Genomic DNA, 20,863 nt, shown 5'->3' with positions numbered 1-20,863 from the left:
ACCACCATTTATAGCGCAGCTATCGCGAAACGTTATAGTCTGCATTAAACACTGCAACTTTGCGACTTTCAGCTCATTTTTATTAGGGGAACGTTGGCTAGAAAATTTGCCAAATGAATAATATATATGACAACACTGACGGTGAAGAGGAACTGAACTTTCAATTACTTTTTCTGTACAACCAACAAGGCAATGACTTACCCCCAGATGACCCAAGTAAGTGCACTTCAACTATTATACTGGGAAAGTTGAATTTGATCGAAATTATAGTTTTTGTTTATTTTTAATTTTTTAACCTTTTGACGACTTCCCTCCCAAAACTACTGCATTTTTCTATCTTGTATTTTTTTTTTATTCATACCTTGATGAATGGTGTAAAGTGTGCGCTAAAATGGTAATATAAATCATTTGTTGCTGTCGAATTTTGCTTTTCTTTAGTCTAGGGAATAGATTTGTTTTGAGCAATGTTTTAAGTGTGTCAATGGACATTTATTTGTTTAAAGAATACTTGAGATGTTATGAAATGCCAAATGTGATTTAAATTGACAGAAAATGGTTAATCCTTTTCTGATGTGGTCATTTTGAATGATCATTCTTAATTTGTTATTCAAAAGCATCTGGCTGTCTCAAGTATTTGCCTAAGCTGACAAATTTTGCCCTATAACTTTTGTTTCAATATTCAGTTCACACAGTATCACTATAACCCCACTGGAGGCCTTTTACTCCATGTGTGGAGGCTCCCTTGCCGATTTTGTTTTTTGCTGAATTTATAAATATTTTAAATGTTAAATGAATTATGTTGCTCCATCAACATTCAATAAAAAGAAATGTATTTTTTGGTACCTTTACATCCACTTTGTGACCAGAAAAAAAGCTACATTTTCCTTAAAGTTTGCATTTAGTCCCAATGTACTCTATAACTGTACCATGTTACTATGCACTGAACCCAATGCACTGGATTTAAAAGTTGGCTACCCACATTGAGAAACAAAAGATGTAGTGGAAACTTTCACTGCAGCATAACAGTTTTGTTCTTTTAGTAGGTAGCTTTCTATCCGTGCAAGGAAGTGCCTGATGCACCAATATACAGTAGAAATTTGAGGCTGAGAACGATAATTATTTTTACTATGGCAAATAACAACTATGATGGTTGATATTATAAATCTATAGTCTTTTGTCTGTTTAAAACTACCCGATCTCATGAAAATTCGTACATATTTTACGAGTTGGCTATTTAGGATGATTTCGTACAATTTAGTTCGTATAAATTTGTACGATTTCATCACGTAAGCGGAAGTAAGCGCAAGTTCCGCACAAGGCGTTAAGGACATGCTTCTTAATATTATGCCCTTACCCAAACCCCTTATCTAAACCTAATCAATCAGTAGAGTGTGTAAACATGATAGGAAGCTGTTGTGTGTGACAGAAGCAAGTAATTGTCACGTATTAGATGGAAACGATGTCCAGCGACGTCATTGGCTGTAGTGAAAGTCGTACGAATTCAAACGAGTGCAGTCGCACGATATCATACGAATTAGCCAAATTTAGAAAAGTCGTACGAATCCTGACGATTTCGCCGTGAGAGTGTGTTGGTTTAAAATGTACAATTAAGCTCCAATCTTGAAGTAAAATCAGACATTAGAAAAAGAATGAACTTGGCAATGTCAATGATCATTCTTCTGTTGATGCTTGTGTGTTATTTGAGCTGTAGAGTTGTTCAAAGCATCGTTTTAAGGTTTTAGTGTTTATGGCGTTACGTCGACACGGCAACAAAGTTGTAAAATTGGATATAACTTTACATAGAAAGGGTTCATAAGTGATTTTATCACAGTAAAATCATGTTAGCTCGTATATTGTGTATATCTTGTGGCTATACTTTTGAAACAGTGAGTATTTTAATGTTTACAGATTGGCCCCATTCACTTCCATTGTAAGTGCCTCACTGTTTTTTCACGAAAGGAGGGACTAATCTAAATTATTTTTGTGGAATTCATTATGCCACAAATGCTGTCGATTCAGCTTAACTTGTATTGAACCCGGATTATTCCTTTAATGTGTTTTCACTCTTGTTTTTTAGCTGATGAATCAGGTGTTCCCTCGAACCATGCCATCAATCGAACGTCCCCCTGTATTCATCAAGACCCATACGGTGATGAGTCGGTCGCTCAACTCTCTCACCTTCTTACCTGCGAGCAATCTGATCTCAGACAATCATATGGGCACTCCCCATCACTCGCCGCCCACCCTGGTGCCTTCCAAGGCAACAGCCCAAGAATTGAGATCACTTGTTCTGACCTGCACCATCATCGTGACCATGTCCACACCACCCCTCTGGACATCGATCGCCCCATGTTGACCGTGCCGGGGTACGACATGCCCTACAGGGAGAACCAATGCCTCAGTCCGGCTAGTAGCACCTCCTCTACTAGTTGGCACTCGGATGGATATTCCCCTGGAACATATTCCCCTTGCATCTCTCCTGGCGGTGGAGGAAGTTTGGTTGGAGTGACGGAAGCCGACCTTTGCCCGAGGCTTCAGGCCATCCAAGCGTCTGGTTCTCCTAACACGTCCCCTCGCACTAGCATCACCGAAGAGACCTTCCTGGACCGCCGATCATCTTCCCCACGTCCAGGTTCCAGGTCGGCTTCTCCACAGGGCAAACGCACCTACGATCAGTACCAGACCCAAAGATCTCAAAGTCCAAACTTTGGGCCAGATGAGCCTCCGGAGTTTTGTGGACATCTGGCAGACTTGGAAGATTCTTTGAGCAACCTTAGTAGCAACCTGGCAAAACCGATTGCCACCAAGATTGTCCGACCTAATCTAGAGTATTCTGTCTACATGCAAAGCCAAGCAGGCCTGTTCTCAGCCATGCCGGAAATGAAGAAAGAATTCACAATGCAATCTTGCTATTTCATGCCAGCTGACTGGTCCAGTCAGACTCTCACAGGGGTTTGTAGGTATGAAATACCAGATCAATTACTCTATAGATCAATTAATGACAGAGCAGCAGTCGTACAGTAACATTTTTGTTTTTTCATTTAGCAGTGGCTCTATTTCCCAGACTTTCTCCTGAGAAAAACACCTCACTAATCTCACATGTGTCTCCTCTAGAGTATCAGAAGAGATCTCAAATGTGTCTCAAACTGAGCTCAGATTTGCCTAAATTCCAAAGTCTGCAATCAAAATTATGAAGTCAAACATTTCTCATCAAATTCTCCCAAGACCACATGATCTAAGCTATGCTATTCACATTAATTGTATAGCTCAATACTCTAACCAAAAGTTGTCAAAACGTTGTCTCATTTGTGTCTATTTTTTTTTTCTTTTAAGAAATTTTAGGAGAAACATTGATACTTGAAAGGAACACTATTGAAAATCCCATTAAGCCTCCTAAGCAATGAAACCTTTGAGCAATATGTATAAAATTGATCAGAATAGCAACAGGGTAAAATGTTTGTCATGACCCTATGAATGTTTATTTCCCAGAACCTATTTATTTCACTTTAATAAACTGTGATGTTTATTGTGATGGATTAAACAATATTTTTATCCTCAGTGTACCAGTAGCTGCCCTGCCTGCATTGGACTGGCCTCTTCCTAGCAGTGTTGATCAGTATGAGCTCAGAATTGAGGTTCAGCCCAGACAACACCACCGAGCCCACTACGAGACAGAGGGCAGTAGAGGCGCTGTCAAAGCATCTTCTGGAGGCCACCCAGTCGTTCAGGTAATTTGAGGACAAAGTAGGGTTGCCACCCATCCCGTAAAATACGGGATTGTCTCATATTTAAAGAGAAAATGATGCGTCCCATATGAATCAATATGGGACGCGATTTGTCACGTATTTAAGCTGTTCAGATGGCGTCACGGTGAAATCGTTCCAGATCTCCAATTTAACATTGATATAAGTTGGAAAATTTGCCTATGGTGGGTAAGGGACCGTCTGAAAAGTCCACACATTGTGCTAAAACGTGCTAATACTGTGGAGGGTGTGGTAAGGGACTGTCTGAAAAGTCCACAAATGGTGGTAAAACTGTGGAGTTTTTTCTATATAAATGTTCAATAAGATCAAACAATGTATGAATACAATCATAAAGACAAGTACAGGTGAAGGAAAAAAAATAAACAAATGAAATAAATAAAAATGATTAAAAAAATATGTATAAACCATCCAAAATGTATACATAAATAAGATAAAGAAGACAAATAATAGAAAAAATTAAAATAAATATATTTTTAACATATAAATGATGTATTTTTTTTTTTTTATAAGTCATGGGTCAGGAAAGTTCTCATTTTAGCATATAAGAAAGGATATACAATTTTTTATTAATAATGCATATTAACTTAACACATTTATTGCTAAAACTGTGGAGGATGTGGTTAGGAGCCGTGATTCAGTTTAAGTGTCCCTTATTTTAAAACTTCAAAAGTGGCAACCCTAGGACAAAGCCACTTGCGGTTGTGTGTTTATAAGAAAGAGAAAATCAGTGGGAGTAAGGAAAGTTGTTCGTTGTATTGTAAGGATGCGTGGGGAGTGAATGTGAGAGTTCTAGAGAATGACTGCATGTGAAAATGTTCGCAAACGTTTATGCGAGTGAGTGAAAGACGTGAAACTGTTTCGGTGAAACTGAGGCGCTTGTTGTTGAAGAGGTTGATAAGAGAAAAGAGGGGGAGATAGATAGATAGAGAGAGAGAGAGATAATGCAATGATTGTGGTGACGATATTTCCCTGTTATGATGCACTGTGCTGTGTCCACATGTAGGGAAATGAGGATTTGTGTTTTTGTCTTTGCTATCGCTCAGCCAATATGTAATATCACCTACACTGACTAAACCACTCAGTCAGCTGGTATGCATATCTACAACAGAATATCTACATCATAAGTCCAGAGTGAAGATTTATTACCTCGTTATTACCTGTTGTGTTGTTGTGTTATGTACTATGTTATAACATAACATATAACACATGTTATGTTGTGTTATGTTATATGATATGTTTTGTGTTATGTTATGTTACTATATGTGTTATTTCTTATGTTGTATTTTGTTATATAACAACATATAGCATGTGTAATGATATATGTTAAGTTGTGTTATATGCTATCTAATATGTTTGTATTATGTTTTGTGCTATGTTACTGTATGTGTTTTATTATATGTTATGTTGTTATGTTATATGTTGTAATCAGGGTTGGGGAGTAACGGAATACATGTAACGGGATTACGTATTTAAAATACAAAATATAAGTAACTGTATTCCACTGCAGTTACAATTTAAATCATTGGTAATTAGAATACAGTTACATTCAAAAAGTATTTTGATTACTGAAGAGATTACTTTGCATTTTATTGTCATTTGTTTCATTTAATATTTAGTCTTTTCAGATGGAAAACTTTTATACATATAAATGATGTGATCCAAAGAGCATTTGAACAGCGGTGAAACACTTTCTTATGATGTGTTACATTCATACGAGCAGACAGAGAAGTACGTTTGAAGTAAGTTTGGAGCACAAGAAATAGAAATAAACCTTGTGTAAAATGTTAGCTTTACGCTAAGCTAAAATGCTATTTCTAGCCATTTTACATGCACATGTTACCAGACACGATCATATTTTTTTATCAAGAAAATTCACGTAAGATAATTATTTCTTTTTTTCTAGTAAGACCTTTGATATTAGGGCAAAAATCATATTGTTGATAATAATTTTTGTATTGTTTTCCTGTAAAAATATCTAAAAATCCTTAAAACACGATCAGTTTGATTGATCTTGTTTTAGAAACAACACTGCATAAGATATTTCGGTTTTTCAGAGAATGTATTTTTAACATGTGTATTTTGTCTTACTGTACTGGCAGAGTTTTTATAGTCAAAACAAGTGAAAAAATCTACCAGTGCTGAAGAAGTAATCCAAAGTATTTAGATTACATTACTGACCTTGAGTAATCTAACGTAATACGTTACAAATTACATTTTACAGCATGTATTCTGTAATCTGTATACATTTCAAAAGTAACCCTCCAAACCCTGGTTGTTATAACATAACATATAACAACATATAACATGTGTTATGTTAAATGATATGTTGCGTTATTTATTGTGTTGTGGTATATGTTATAACAACATGTTATATGCTGTTAAATGTTATGTTATCTGTTGTTATGTTCTGTTATGTGTTTTTAGTTACAGTATGTTTTTGTTATGTTACTATATATGTTGTTATATTTAGTTTTATGTGTTATATAACAACATATAACGTGTTATGATATGTTATGTGTTATGTTAGATGTTATGTTGTGTTAGGTTATGTATTGTGTTGTAGTATATGTTATAACATAAAACATGTTAAGTTATATGTTGTGTTATACAGTATATTATAACATAACATATCACATGTGTTACGTTAAGTGTTATGTGATGTCGTATGATGTTTTTTGTTTTGTATAGATGATAGAAAGATAGAAGGATAAAAGATGTTCTATCTGGATGATAGACAGCTCAGTAGCTACAGTTTGTGATCGTGACAGTATTGTAAAATACATGCAGATATTAACTGTGTTTAACGAACTGTCTCAGTTACGAGGGTACACCGGGACGGAGCCGCTAGCTCTGCAGATCTTCATCGGTACGTCTGACGACAGGAACCTCAGACCACACGCTTTCTACCAAGTCCACCGCATCACCGGCAAGACCGTCACCACCAGCAGTCAAGAACGAATACTGAACGGGTCCAAAGTTCTAGAGGTGCCCCTGGAACCCAAGGAGAACATGCGCGCAGTGTAAGAGGGCTCCGATGTATTACATACTGTATATCCTCATATATATCCTTTCTGTCATTAGAAAATGTTGACATTTATTTATTTTTCTTTGCCAAGAATCTACTGTGTAATTTAGTTTAGTTGAAAATGTAAACTCTAAACTGGTCTCATGAGAAGTTGTAATAGTAGTAAACAATGGCGAAATCGTACAAGCTGGCTCGTACAAAAATTGACAACCTTTATGACTTTAACGGTTTTAATAAATAGCTTTTGTTTACCACTGAAGTAAGAAATATTGAGGTTTGGAATGAGATGAGGGAAGCGTATTACAGGTGTCTGACATACAGTACATCTGTCAATTTTATTGCATTAATAAACATGTTACGAGTAACCAAATTTGTTCACAGACGTTACCATTCTTAAAATAAAGTGTTGGATACGAGGCTAGCTAAAATTGGATGCCTTATTTGTATCGATTTGAAATTCAGTTGATTAACTGGTCTCTTTGGAATTAAAAGTCGTACCTTTTTGTACAAGCAAGTCACACAATATCTTACGATTTCGCCATCTCGTACAAATTATCACAAGTATTACGATGTTGTAAAAATACCAAAATCCGTATGACTTTTTCCATGGAACACAAAGATTGCTCTTTTCCATGCAATTGTCGCACACAATGGTCGACTTATTTTGCGTTTGGAATTGTTTTGTGTGTTTAGCCTGCTAAATGTGGGTTCACATTTTTAGAGTTGACTATGCTGGTATCCTGAAACTGAGAAATGCTGACATAGAGTTGAAGAAAGGAGAGACAGACATCGGACGGAAAAACACTCGAGTGAGACTGGTCTTCCGCGTCCATGTGCCTCAACCCGGAGGCCAGTGGCTCTCTCTCCAAGTGGCTTCGCAGACTATTGAGTGCTGTTAGTATCAAAACTTTTTATTGAAATACAATTTACTACTTTACTTGTATTAAACATGGAACATTCCTTTAATTTAGTTGCTTTTGTAATGGTACTTTCACTATTAAATGCTTGAATTATTTTGGGTTGTGTTACAGCTCAGAGGTCGGTCCACGAACAGCCGGCGGTAGAGCGTCAGGATGTGGACCACTGCTCAGTTCTGGGTGGACAGCAGATGATCCTTAGGGGCCAGAACTTCACTCCTGAGTCCAGAGTTATCTTCTTTGAGAAGACACATGGTGAGTAAAATTAGCATTAGTAAGCGAGTCGGTCACACTCGCAACAATCATCAGTGTTAAAGGAAGAGTACACTCAGAAATGAAAATCCTATCACCATTTACTCACCCTAATGTTGTTTCAAATCCATTTGACTTTCTTTCTCCCGTGGAACAAAAAATGAAACACTTTGAAGAATGTTGATGCCTTTCTATTCCATACGATGAAAGTGGATGATGATCACAGTCTGTTGAGCTCAAAAAATGACAAAAACACCATCTTCCATGTTGCACTAAAATCTCATTTGCACATACGCATATTCAACCATGGTTATGATACACGAGAGAACCAATGATGTTTGTTGTCTTTAACGTCAAACCATGGCGCAACGTGTATTGACACGACAAGTTTGCGCATGCATGAATGAGATTTGAAAGTGTCGTTTCTGTGCCACTAGTGCCACCAAATGGAATTGCAAAAAAAGCATTGTTTTCAAACAGCTTTCCCGAATACTCTCCACGTCTGCTGATTGAACAAGCAGTATTTGAGGAAATTAACTTACATATACAATAGTTGACTCTGCATATTAAGCTGTGATATGAGAAAGCATTTTAACATAAAAAAAGAACACACTTCACCTTTATATTTCAGTCTATATGGACATATGTCTACAGTTTCGGTGAAAAGCAACCAGTGGTTGTTTAAACTCAGTCTGGCAGATCCTAATCTCACTTTGCATAGATGAATAACAGGATTTTTGAAAGACAAACAAAACATGGAAACAGATCTTGAAACTTTTGTGCTGTAGCATGCTAACTGCTCCAACCATTATACCTCTTTTAATATTTGACTCCCCCATGCACTATCAGTCATCTGTGGAGCAAAATTAGCATACGATTTGCTTGGAGTCGTGTTGATGTGCTTTGCATATCCTGAAAAAATGGTGGTCCAGGCGGGAGCCATGATGCTCTGGTTTGCAGTCTACTGCAGTCTGGTTTGACCAACCTTTGCAACAGCGCTAGAGTGAAAAAAGAGACAACCTTTGCAAAGCAACCTGCACAAACACACACAAACAAACACACACACACACACACAGATGCACATCTACATACCCACTGGCTTGTCTGTCAGTGTTTAAACAGAAAGTCATAAACCCCAAAACCTACACAAACCAAACAGAGCATGTGGGTAGTTGACCTGTGTGTCTTTGTTTTTACAATTATTGTGCATGCAGCTTCAATAACTTTTGTAATTTAGTTCATTTGTCACAAAGCAAGACCATTTAAAATGAACAAGTGAAGGCAAAAATATGATTAAAATGGTTGAAAATTCTACAATATACACTTTTCCATATATTTTATATAAATTTTAACCTAAAATCTTGATATAATTTCATAATGGACATGTTATGTGTCAACTGCTCTTATACATTTTCCTGTTTTAAACGCAAGTAAAACTTTAATTACATAGCACCTTTAAAAACATTGTTGTCAGTGTTTACAGAAGACATATACAGTATATGTACATAAACATATGGAATGAGACACAAAAAATAAGATAAATTAAAATGATTAGGTAAATAAAATGCAAAATGTAAAGAGAGAAGAGAATTAAAAGGAACAGTTCACCAAAAATGAAAATGCTGTCATAGAATGAAAGTAGATGTGGACAAGGGATGCTACTGTGATTACTATTCACTTTCATTGTATGGAAAAAAAAGCAGCTTGGTTGTTCTGCTGGATAACCCTTTTTTGTGTTCTCTGCAAGAGTGGCCCAAAATGTCAAGAGTATTTAGAGTGATAGCATCCCGCAAAGAGATTTTATATCACAGAATGGCAATACTTACAATTACATTATAGAAGGGTAACAACTCTGACAGCCTATAGAGTCAGCCTACACTTTCTGATTCAAGCAGAGTTCTTTTGTACCACTTTCCATTGAGGTGTGCAGTGTGATGCGAACGGATGTGGTTGTGCTCTGCAGAGATAGCATCTACATGCACACAGACTCTTTCCTTTCCTGTACTGAGAGTGTCGGCTGCAGAACACAAGTAACGCAGCGGGAGAGTGGGAGTTCATGAGCCCGATCGCATACAAATTACGTTTTTTAAGGTTAATGTTTTAAATCAACAAAAGTGACCTCCCTACCTTAAACCTTCAACCTAAACCTAACCGATAGTGTCATTAAAGCAAATGTGAGATGAAAAATGCAATTGCTGAAGCAATTTGCTTTTATGACATTTTCGGCTCACGTGTCGACTCGCATGCTCTTCGGGACTCATACCCCGGTCCTTTACATCACAAGTGCAATGCTCTATCAGTTGAGGTACCGCGCAATATGATCACACTTGAACAAGCTTGTAAATGTAGCTGGTTATGTAATGCAAACGTTAAAATGAGTCAAATAAATGTTTATGAACTGATAATATGCTTTTTTCTCGTGGCTTGTGTGAAAGTGAATAAAAGTCACTGTTATTGTTGTGTTCATTTCACCAGGAAACTGCTCTGATACTTTCAATGAGCAATGTAAAAATAATTTTGCAAAAATGTAGGTATAGTAACATGATTCTGTGAGACCAGGCTGGAGTGAGTTTATCCAGTATGCATGACACTTTCTCTGTAGGTCATGTAGAAATCACAGATCAGCTATTTGCTTTGGCTTCAAACATGAAATATTATGAATGCAGAATTCAGGAGTTAGGTTTAGGGTTGGGTTAGTGTGTCTGAAAGATAATCTACATCTTATGGAGTTTTGTGTTCCTTGACACAGTCACCTTTGGCTTGCTCATTGGGGGCCTAAAGACTATAATTTTGAAGGCATTATTTTTAATATCGTTATTCATTATAATCACACAATGAGGACCTTAATAGCATACTTTTTTGTTACAGCATCATTTTCTGTAAAGCTACTTAGAAATGATGTGTATTGTGAAAAGCACTATACATATAAAAAATGACTTGACTTGACAAATAATTTATGCATTGCTGCGTCTCGGACATTGCTTATGATCGGGCAGTGCTTGCCTGGCAAGCAACAAAACAGGTGAAAAAAATCCCATAGATTTATATTAGAGGAACCCGAATGTTAAAGAGATCTGGAGGTGGGCTCTTTTGACTGGGGCTAGTAAGCAACCAACTAGCACCGTAGAAACCACCATGTAACCACCTAGTAATGCCCTGCCAACCACACAGAACACCCTAGAAACACCTCTTGAAATGCCAGCAACCACTTAGCAACGTCCTGGCAACCACACAGAACAGATTAGAACCACCCTGGACACCCTGACAACCACCTAGCAACACCCTGGAAACCACCCAGAACACTCTAGAAACCACCCTGGAAACCCTAGCAACCACTTAGCAATGCCATGGCAACCACACAGGACAACTTAGAACCACCTTGAACACCTTAGCAACCCCCTAGCAACGTCCTGGAAACCAGACAGAACATCCTATAAACCACCTTGGACACCCTAGCAACCACCTAGCAACACTCTGACAACCACCCAGACCACTTTAGATACCACCATGGAAACCCAATCAAGCACCTAGCAATGACCCAGCAACCACAAAAAACACCCTAGAAACCACCGTGGACTCCCTAGCAACCACCTAGCAATGCCTTGTTAACCACCCAGAATACCCTAGGAACCACCCTGGAAATCCTAGCAACTACTTAGCAACACCCTTGCAACTACATTAGAACCAACCTCTACACCGTAGTAACAACCTAACAACACCCTGGCCCTAGCAGCCGCCATAGCAATGCCTTGGCAACCACACAGAACACCCTAGAAACAATCCTTGACACCCTAGCAACACCCTAGCAACACCCTAGAAACTACCATGGACACTCTAGCAACCACATAGCAATGCCCTGGCAACCACTTAGAACACCCAATAAAAAACCATGGCAACCCAAGCAGCCACTTAGCAATGCCCTGTCAACCACACAGAACACCTGGAAACCTTAGCAACCACCTAGAAACCACACAGAACACCCTAGAAACCACCTTAGACACACTAGCTACTACCTAGCAATGCCCTGGCAACCACCTAGAACACCCAAGAAACAACCCTGCAAACCCTAGCAATCACTTAGCTATGCCCTTACAACCACACAGATACCCTAGAAACCAACTTGGACACCCTGGTAACCACAAAAAACATAATAACAACCACTTAGCAATATGTTAGCAGGCACCCAGAACATGTATGTCTATTCTGCATTCTAATGACTGTTCTTTTTTTTGTTTTTAGTTGATTTACAGACCTGGGAGGCTGAAGCAAAAGTTTACAGAGACAAAAGCACGGCTGTAAGTACTTTGGATTATTTGGAGCACAAAATTACAAGTGTTCTATAATCACAAGGTAATGTAAGTTATATTCCTACTAGAACTTGCTGTTTTTGGAGATTCCTTCTTATCGGGACCCCAACATCTACTACCCTGTTAAAGTCAACTTTCACGTGCTGAATGGCAAGAAGAGACACAGCCAACCTCAACACTTCACCTACACACCTTTCTCAGGTGAAATGTTTGCTCCTGTTATGTAAGAAATAATTTGTTCCACATAACTACTGTATATTAAACAGCAAATATGTTCTGATTGGCTGTGATTGTATGGCATCATGTAGCATTTTTGCTTTCTGTGTGGACAGACAAATGAATTGTTGCTGGAAACTTGTTGTGTCACACCTGGTTTGGACATTGTAATTCTGTAAAAATAAAAATACAAATTTAATTTGTCTAATGTCAGATTTAATTTATTTTCCAGTGCCATTGATTAAGACAGAGCCTGTCGAAGAATATCAGTACACACAGTTAGGCTGTACTGTACGCCCCATCATGAGGGTGTCTCCACCCCCTCGACATCTTACGGATGGCTGCATTATGCCAAGTCGGCCCTCGAGCCTGCTGTCTCACCCTGGCATGTACCCTACTGGCCCACAACACCACCTTCAACAACCACCAATCCACTACCAGCTCGATCACGCTTTGCCAGGAGACCACGCCAGCTCCCCAGGTCAGAGTCATTATAGTTTTGACATTTTTTATTTTCAGTTTGTCCTTTCGATTTAATTTAGTTTTTGTTCGTTTTCACTGTGTGACAACTAGTTTGAGTTTTTTCAATGTTTTCAATGTTCAGTGTTTATACGGATAGTTTGACGTGTATGCACTACGACTGCTTTTAGCACAGTCAATGGTAGGCGCATACGACAACAACGTGTAAAGACGTGAAATCTCCATGTGTCTAGAAAACATACTGTGCTAATGACCTAATTTGCATTACGCCCTGGAAACCAGACAGAGCACCATAGAAACCACCCTGGACACCCTAGAAATGACCAAGCAATGCCCTGGGAACCATCCAGAATACCCTAGATACCATCCTGGAAAACCTAGCAACCACTTAGCAATGCCCTGGCAACCATACAGGACACCTTAGAACCAACCTGGACAGCGAAGTAACCTCCTACCAACACCCTGGCCCTAGCAGCCGCCGTAGCAATGCCCTGGCAACCACATAGAACACCCTAGAAACAATCCTGGACACCCTCGCAATGCCCATGCAAGCAACCACACAGAACACCCTAACAACACCCTAGAAACCACCATGGACAATCTAGCAACCACCTAGCAATGCCCTGGCAACCACCTAGAAAACCCAAGAAAAAACCCTGGAAACCCAAAATGACTGCTTTGTGATACTCTTTTAGCACAGTCAAAGGCAAGCACACACAGCAACAATGCACAAAGACGTGAACTGTCCGCATGTCTAGAAAAACAATCCGTGCGTACTGTGCTAATAACGTAGTTTGCATTACACCCTGGAAACCATCCTGAACACCAACCTGCATTGTGCGCAAGACCTACCAGCACACGAAAAACTGAAGAATACTTTTACCGCTATATAATGCCAATTTCATGTTTAGTGAAGGAGCGTTTTAAAAGGTTTTATATTTTATAATAAACTGTTTGTCTAAAAAACTAAAAGTGATTTGTGGTCATTTAGATTTTATTTTAGTTCAGCTTCAGTTTTTCCAGTTGTGTACATTTTTCAGTTAACGAAAATGTTCTCATTTAGTTTGTTTTTGTTGACGGTTATACCACTGTCCCAGGTCATGCTTCTTGTATGGCGACCACACATGCTGCTACGTCGCTGTCTCCCTTTGGACCCAACACTTACCAGCACAACATCGCTGGTGATGCAATACAAATGGCTGCTTCTTTGTTTCCAACTGTTGATATCTCAGAGATGTGCTCCGCTGTGGGCCATCAGAAGGCGTACGGCTCAAGGGCTTCCCCAACCACAGGGAGGTCTCCACCAGTTCACAGCCATCAGACATACCTGCCCGTACAGCATCAGAGAACCAGCAGTCCTGTGAGAGTCACCATCAAAAAGGAGAACCTGGATCAAACCTATCTTGATGATGGTTTGTGGAAGTCCCAACACTGATCATGCTATATACACTACTGGTCAAAAGTTTTGAAACACTTGACTGAAATGTTTCTCATGATCTTAAAAATCTTTTGATCTGAAGGCGTATGCTTAAATGTTTGAAATTAGTTTAGTAGACAAAAATATAATTATGCCAACATATAAATTTATTTCATTATAAAACTAAAATTTAATAAATAAAAAAAAGTTATTGAAATGGATGATTTGGACCAAACAATAAAGAAAAGCAGCCAATAAGTGCCCAACATAGATGGGAACTCCTTCAATACTGTTTAAAAAGTATCCCAGGGTGATACCTCAAGAAGTTGGTTGAGAAGATGTCAAGAGTACATGTCTGCAAATTCTAGGCACAACATAATTCCCATAGTTCCATTTATGTTATTCCATAGTTTTGATGACTTTACTATTATTCTAAAATGTAAAAAAAAAAAAAAAAATATATAATAAAGAATGAGTGTTTCAAAACTTTTGACCAGTAGTGTATATATATATATATATAATATTGTGCTTAATTAGTGTCTTTGTGGCATTTATTAAAGAAGCATCACTATTGCTCATGCATAGGGTTAGGAATTGGAAAAAAACAAAACCTTAACCATATGCATTAAACTTTGCATAACACCCTGCACCATTTGTGCCACAGACTTGATACCTCATAATGCCACTTGTTGATGAAATGTGTGCAATTACTTTTTTTTAAGCAACCAGTAAGCAAACACATAGCAATAACCCAGAACTGCCTGGCAACTGTTTAAAATACCTTAGCAACCGCATAGCAACCACTCACATTTCCATCAGAAAATATAAAAGTTTAGTGAATTTATAGGTCTTTTGTGTGGTAGATGACAAATAACATGGACATTAAATTTTTTTCTTTATTGAACATAACATTTTTGTTTAAGTTTGTTTTAAGTTTATCACCATGTTAAAGGAATATTTTGGGATTAATACAAGTTAAACTCAATCGACAGCATTTGTGGCATAATTTTGATTACCACAAAACAATTTCGACTCCAAACCATTTTATTTTTTTTTTATTTAAAAAAATAAGGCAAAAATCTGGGTTACAGTGAGGCACTTACAATGGAAGTGAATGGGGCCAATCTGTAAACGTTAAAATGTTTACTTTTCAAAAGTATAGCCACAAGACGATATGTATGTTAACATGATTTTATTGAGATAAAATCACTTACTAACCTTTTCTGTGTGAAGGTTTATCCAGTTGTACAACTTAGTTGCATTGACGAAATAACGCCGTAGACCTTGTAATACCAGTAATTTAGGAGTCCGCCTCAAAAACTATGATTTAAACAACTTTACACCTCAAATAATATACAGGTTTTAACAGAGGAATTAATATAAATGCATTTATAAAACTATGAGCTTCACATTTCTGAATTTAAACCCTCCAAAAATTGGCCCCATTCACTTCTTTTGTAAGCGCCTCACTGTAACCTTGATTTTTTAAAAAGGAGGGATGCTCAAATTTATTATTATTTTTGGTAATCAACGCTGTCACAAATGCTGTCGATGGACCTTAAAGGGATAGTTCATCCAAAAATTAAAAATTCTCTCATCATTTACTCACCCTCATGCTGTCCCAGATGTGTATGAATTTCTTTCTTCTGCTGAACACAAATTAAGATTTTTAGAAGAATATTTCAGCTCTGTAAGTCCATACAATGCAAGTGAATGGTGGCCAGAACTTTGAATCTCCAAAAAGCACAAAAAGGCAGCATAAAAGTAATCCACAAGACTCCAGTGTTTAAATCCATGTCTTCAGAAGTGATATGACAGGTGTGGGTGAGAAACAGATCAATATTTACGTTTTTTTCAATATAAATCTGCACCTATGACCTGACACGACCAGTAGGTGGCAATATGCAAGAAGAATGCAAATTGCCAAAAAACAAAAGAAGAAGAATGTAAAAGTGAAAGTGGGGATTTATAGAAAAAAAATGACTTAAATATTGATTTGTTTCTCACCCACATCTGTCATATTGCTTCTGAACCCTAGAAGCCTTCTGGATTACTTTTATGCTGCCTTTGCGATTTTTTGGAGATTCAAAGTTCTGGCCACCATCCACTTGCATTGTATGGACCTACAGAGCTGAGATATTCTTCACAAATCTTAATCTGTGTTCTGCAGAAGAAAGAAAGTCATACCCATCTGGGAAGGCATGAGGGTGAGTAAATGATGAGAGAATTTTCATTTTTGGGTGAAGTATCCTTTTAACTTGCATTGAAACTAGAATATGCCTTTCATCACCTTTTTCAGTTCGATTAAATAGTTTTGTGGTGTGACAAATATGTTTTTAAAAGCATAAATATTCCATGTAGTCTCTCAGTCAATATGAGGCCATAAAACTGCAGAATAATTATAAAGGATTTGCATCTCTTGTGTATTATGAATACACAAGAGATGCATTATGCCAGTTGTTTACTTTCTTTTTGAGGCCTGTTTACTAGTGGAGGAACCCACAAAATGTAGATCAGTGTGTTCCAGCATTGCACTCTCTAATGCATGCCACTCATCAGACTACACTAATTGGGTCAATGCCTTAGGTTCTAGCAAGGCCTTAGCATACCCACCACACATACAGAGAGACAAATAGGACAGAGTATTGATCATTTACAAAGCACAAAGAATACACTAATTGTGTTGTTTATAATGCTAGCTTGCCATGTAAAGCTTGTATAGTTAATGAAGTAAGCCACATTTTAATATGTTACAACAAGAGACATTTTAGTTTTTATTTGTGGTGGATAATGTAGGCGTTAGAAAGCGTGACGCCAATGCTTTCATTTCTATTTTAAGCCAATTATACCTGTGAAAGCTAACCCCTTGTGTCCCCTACATCTAAATTTAGACAGAAAAGTTTCCTTTTTTAGCCCACTAAAACTCAGACTCAGCAGAACAACAGGAAACAGAGTAATACAAAAAAATTAACGACTCTCTACTGCCGCCTAGTGAACAGTTACAGCGCAGACCGACTGCATCTGAAGCCGCATGGCTATGGAGTTATATTTGTGCCACAATTCTGCGTGCACAAAATTATATTTTGAGTGCACAAAAATGTTTCTCCGTGCACAAGATTATATTTTGAGCACGCAAAAAGGTATTTTGCATGCAGAGTGGGTAGGAGGAGAAAGCTACTTTTCAGAATTCTGAGCAAATTCACATTCAAATCAACTTTATTCAAGCGCAAAATTGATTTTCATTTGCTCAAAATGAATTTATCTTTGCAAGAAGATACATTGTTTTACAAGCATGTACAAAATAACTTTCTGTGTGTCAAAATTTCATCTTGCACACGCAGAACATTTTTGTGCGCTCAAAATATAATCTTGCGCATGCAGAATTGTGGCACATATATAACTCCATACATGGCTGGACCAAAGAACTCACTCCCTTTCCATGTCTTATATCCTGGTGTCTATATGGCTCTGGTCCCTCTCATTTTATTGTTTATTTAGTCTTCCAGGCGAAACATTTTTATGTCTAATAGCTCACCTCTCCTCAACAAATTGAGTTATCATTCATGTACGTAGCACAAATGGGACGAGTAACAACACAAAGTTTAATATTTAGGGTTTGGGTTTGTTCAGGCACCTAATTTTAAGCATGAGCAATCGGCTAGTAATATGCTTACCTTAGTAAACACCATTATAAAAAGTTTTATGTGCATTTCTCTCCACAGTGAATGCAGTTATAAGAAAGGACCTTGTTCCTAAAAATTATCGCTGATGCCAACTGTGGAAATAAAGCGACACAATGAAGATTGTTGATGGCCTTGATATGCATTTAAAATACTGGCTTTTTTCATATCTATGATTTGTACACGGGTAAATGATGATTTCAGTTGGGATGCTCAACAAAGGTAATATCAGAGGTCTAGTTTATCTTGTTTATACACTGGCAGCCAAAAGTTTGGAATAATGTACAGATTTTGCTGTTTCGTAAGGAAATTGGTACTTTAATTCACCAAAGTGGCATTCAGCTGATCACAATGTATAATCAGGACATTACTGATGTAAAAAACAGCACCATCACTGTTTGAAAAAAGTCATTTTTGATCAAATCTAGACAGCAGCCATCACTCCAACACCTTATCCTTGAGTAATCATGATAAATTGATCATTTGATACTAGAAAATCACTTGCCATTATATCAAACACAGTTGAAAGCTATTTGATTCATTAAATGAAGCTTAACATTGTCTTTGTGTTTGTTTTTGAGTTGCCACAGTATGCAATAGACTGGCATGTCTTAAGGTCAATATTAGGACAAAAATGGCAAAAAAGAAACAGCTTTCTCTAGAAACTCATCATTCAATCATTGTATTGAGGAATGAAGTCTATACAATGCTTGAAATTGCCCAAAACCAGAAGATTTCATACAAAGGTGTACACTACAGTCTTCAAAGACAAAGGACAACTGGCTCTAACAAGTACAGAAAGAGATGTGGAAGACCAGATGTACAACTAAACAAGAGGATAAGTACATCAGTCTCTAGTTTGAGAAATAGACGCCTCACATGTCCTCAGCTGACAGCTTCATTGAATTCTACTCGCTCAACACCGGTTTCATGTACAACAGTAAAGAGAAGACTCAGGGGTGCAGGCCTTATGGGAAGAATTGCAAAGAAAAAGCCACTTTTGAAACAGAAAAACAAAAAGAAAAGGTTCGAGTGGGCAAAGAAACACAGACGTTGGACAACAGATAATTGGAAAAGAGTGTTATGGATCTTAACCCCATTGAGCTTTTGTGGGATCAGCTAGACTGTAAGGTGCGTGAGAAATGCCCGACAAGACAGACACATCTATGGCAAGTGCTACAGGAAGTGTGGGGTGAAATGTCACCTGAGTATCTGGACAAACTGACAGCTAGAATAACAAGGATCTGCAAAGCTGTCATTGCTGCACGTGGAGGATTTTTTGATGAGATCTCTTTTAAGTAGTTTAAGTTTTTCAAATTGTAATAGTAATTTATCATGTTATTAATGTCCTGACTATACATTGTGATCAGCTGAATGCCACTTTGGTGAATAAAAGTACCAATTTCTTTCCATAGGAGCAAAATCTGTACATTATTCCAAACTTTTGGCCGCCAGTGTATATATTGCCTATTTTATCAATTCATGTTTTATAAAACAAATCCTTACGAGACATATTTATCTATGTGCATTTTAAATACATTTGTTTTGAAGCAATTGTGAGTGGCTCGTTGCTTTAGGAATTTGGGCCACTAACACTAAAGTGAAATCAAGTGAAAATTTGTGTATGTACCCTGAGAGCTTAAGACACACGACATTCAGCAGATGTCTTTGAGATGTTTATGAGTTAGAACATTTGTAAATCTGATCTTTTTAAGATTCTTAGCAGATGTTATTTAAATTGTGATGCTTTCCAGATGAAACGCTCATCAACAGACATCTCGGAGATGCACGTGTTTTCTGGGAAACACTAAAATGAAATCATTTGTGAATGTACCCCGAGAGCAGCACAAGTACATCACCCAGATGTCTTCATCTGGAAAGCATCACAATCTTATTACATCTGCTAAAAGTCTTAAAAAGATGACATTTACAAATAATCTAAATAATGAACGTGTCAAAGACATCTGCTGAATGTCTTATTGATATCCAAGACTTTCTTATGGACATATATCTATAGACATAGACTTCTGGGTGATGTACATGCGCTATCAAGGTATTGATGTATATTTTGTAATACAATATTTAAAAACAAAACAGTCGCTCATGCAGATCAACTTTAAAACCACCTGCCTAATATTGTGTAGGTCCCCCTCGTGCTGCCAAAATAGCGCCAATCCACATCTCAGAATAGCATTCAGAGATGATATTCTTCTCACCACATTTGTACAGAGTGGTTATCTGAGTTACCGTAGACTTTGTCAGTTCGAATCAGTCTGGCCATTCTCTGTTGACCTCTCTCATCAACAAGGTGTTTCAGTCCACATAACTGCCGCTCACTGGATGTTTTTTGTTTTTGCCACCTTTCGGAGTAAATTCTAGAGACTGTTGTGTGTGAAAATCCCAGGAGATCAACAGTTACAGAAATACTCAAACCAGCCCATCTGGCACCAACAATCATGCCATGGTCCAAATCACTGAGATCACATTTTTTCCCACATTCTGATGGTTGATGTGAACATTAACTGAAGCTCCTGACCCGTATCTGCATGATGCACTGCATTGCTGCCACACAACTGGCTGCTTAGATAATCGCATGGATGCTTTGTTGATGAGAGAGGTCAACAGAGAATGGCCAGACTGGTTTGAACTGACAAAGTCTACGGTAACTCGGATAACCACTCTGTACAATTGTGGTGAGAAGAATAGCATCTCTGTATGCTATTCTGAGATGCGGGTTGGCGCTGTTTTGGCGGCACGAGGGGTACCACACAATATTAGGCAGGTGGTTTTAATGTTGTGGCTGAT

General features: G+C 37.8%; 1 protein-coding gene across 4 annotated transcripts in view; it reads left to right on the top strand.

The window, feature by feature from the left end:
• LOC127448955 (nuclear factor of activated T-cells, cytoplasmic 2-like) overlaps window positions 1-20,863 on the top strand; it is a 357,327-nt gene continuing 336,464 nt past the window's right edge. For 2 of the 4 annotated variants that reach the window (XR_007898613.1, XR_007898614.1), the window contains exons 1-11: window positions 1-216; window positions 2,078-2,960; window positions 3,560-3,728; window positions 6,582-6,784; window positions 7,511-7,683; window positions 7,821-7,961; window positions 12,198-12,253; window positions 12,334-12,466; window positions 12,714-12,962; window positions 14,059-14,373; window positions 18,101-18,804. Coding sequence is in view for 1 of the 4 variants with exons in the window: in XM_051711953.1 (XP_051567913.1) it covers window positions 114-216; window positions 2,078-2,960; window positions 3,560-3,728; window positions 6,582-6,784; window positions 7,511-7,683; window positions 7,821-7,961; window positions 12,198-12,253; window positions 12,334-12,466; window positions 12,714-12,962; window positions 14,059-14,373; window positions 18,101-18,147 (2,472 nt within the window). In the remaining 3 variants the exon portion in view is untranslated. Of the gene's footprint in view, window positions 217-2,077; window positions 2,961-3,559; window positions 3,729-6,581; window positions 6,785-7,510; window positions 7,684-7,820; window positions 7,962-12,197; window positions 12,254-12,333; window positions 12,467-12,713; window positions 12,963-14,058; window positions 14,374-18,100; window positions 20,742-20,863 lie in introns of those variants that run through there. The other 2 variants (XR_007898612.1, XM_051711953.1) reach the window with 2 other exon arrangements.

Source organism: Myxocyprinus asiaticus, chromosome 12 (genome assembly GCF_019703515.2).
Source record: "Myxocyprinus asiaticus isolate MX2 ecotype Aquarium Trade chromosome 12, UBuf_Myxa_2, whole genome shotgun sequence".
NCBI lineage: Eukaryota > Metazoa > Chordata > Actinopteri > Cypriniformes > Catostomidae > Myxocyprinus > Myxocyprinus asiaticus.
This window is presented reverse-complemented; position numbering and strand designations above follow the sequence as displayed.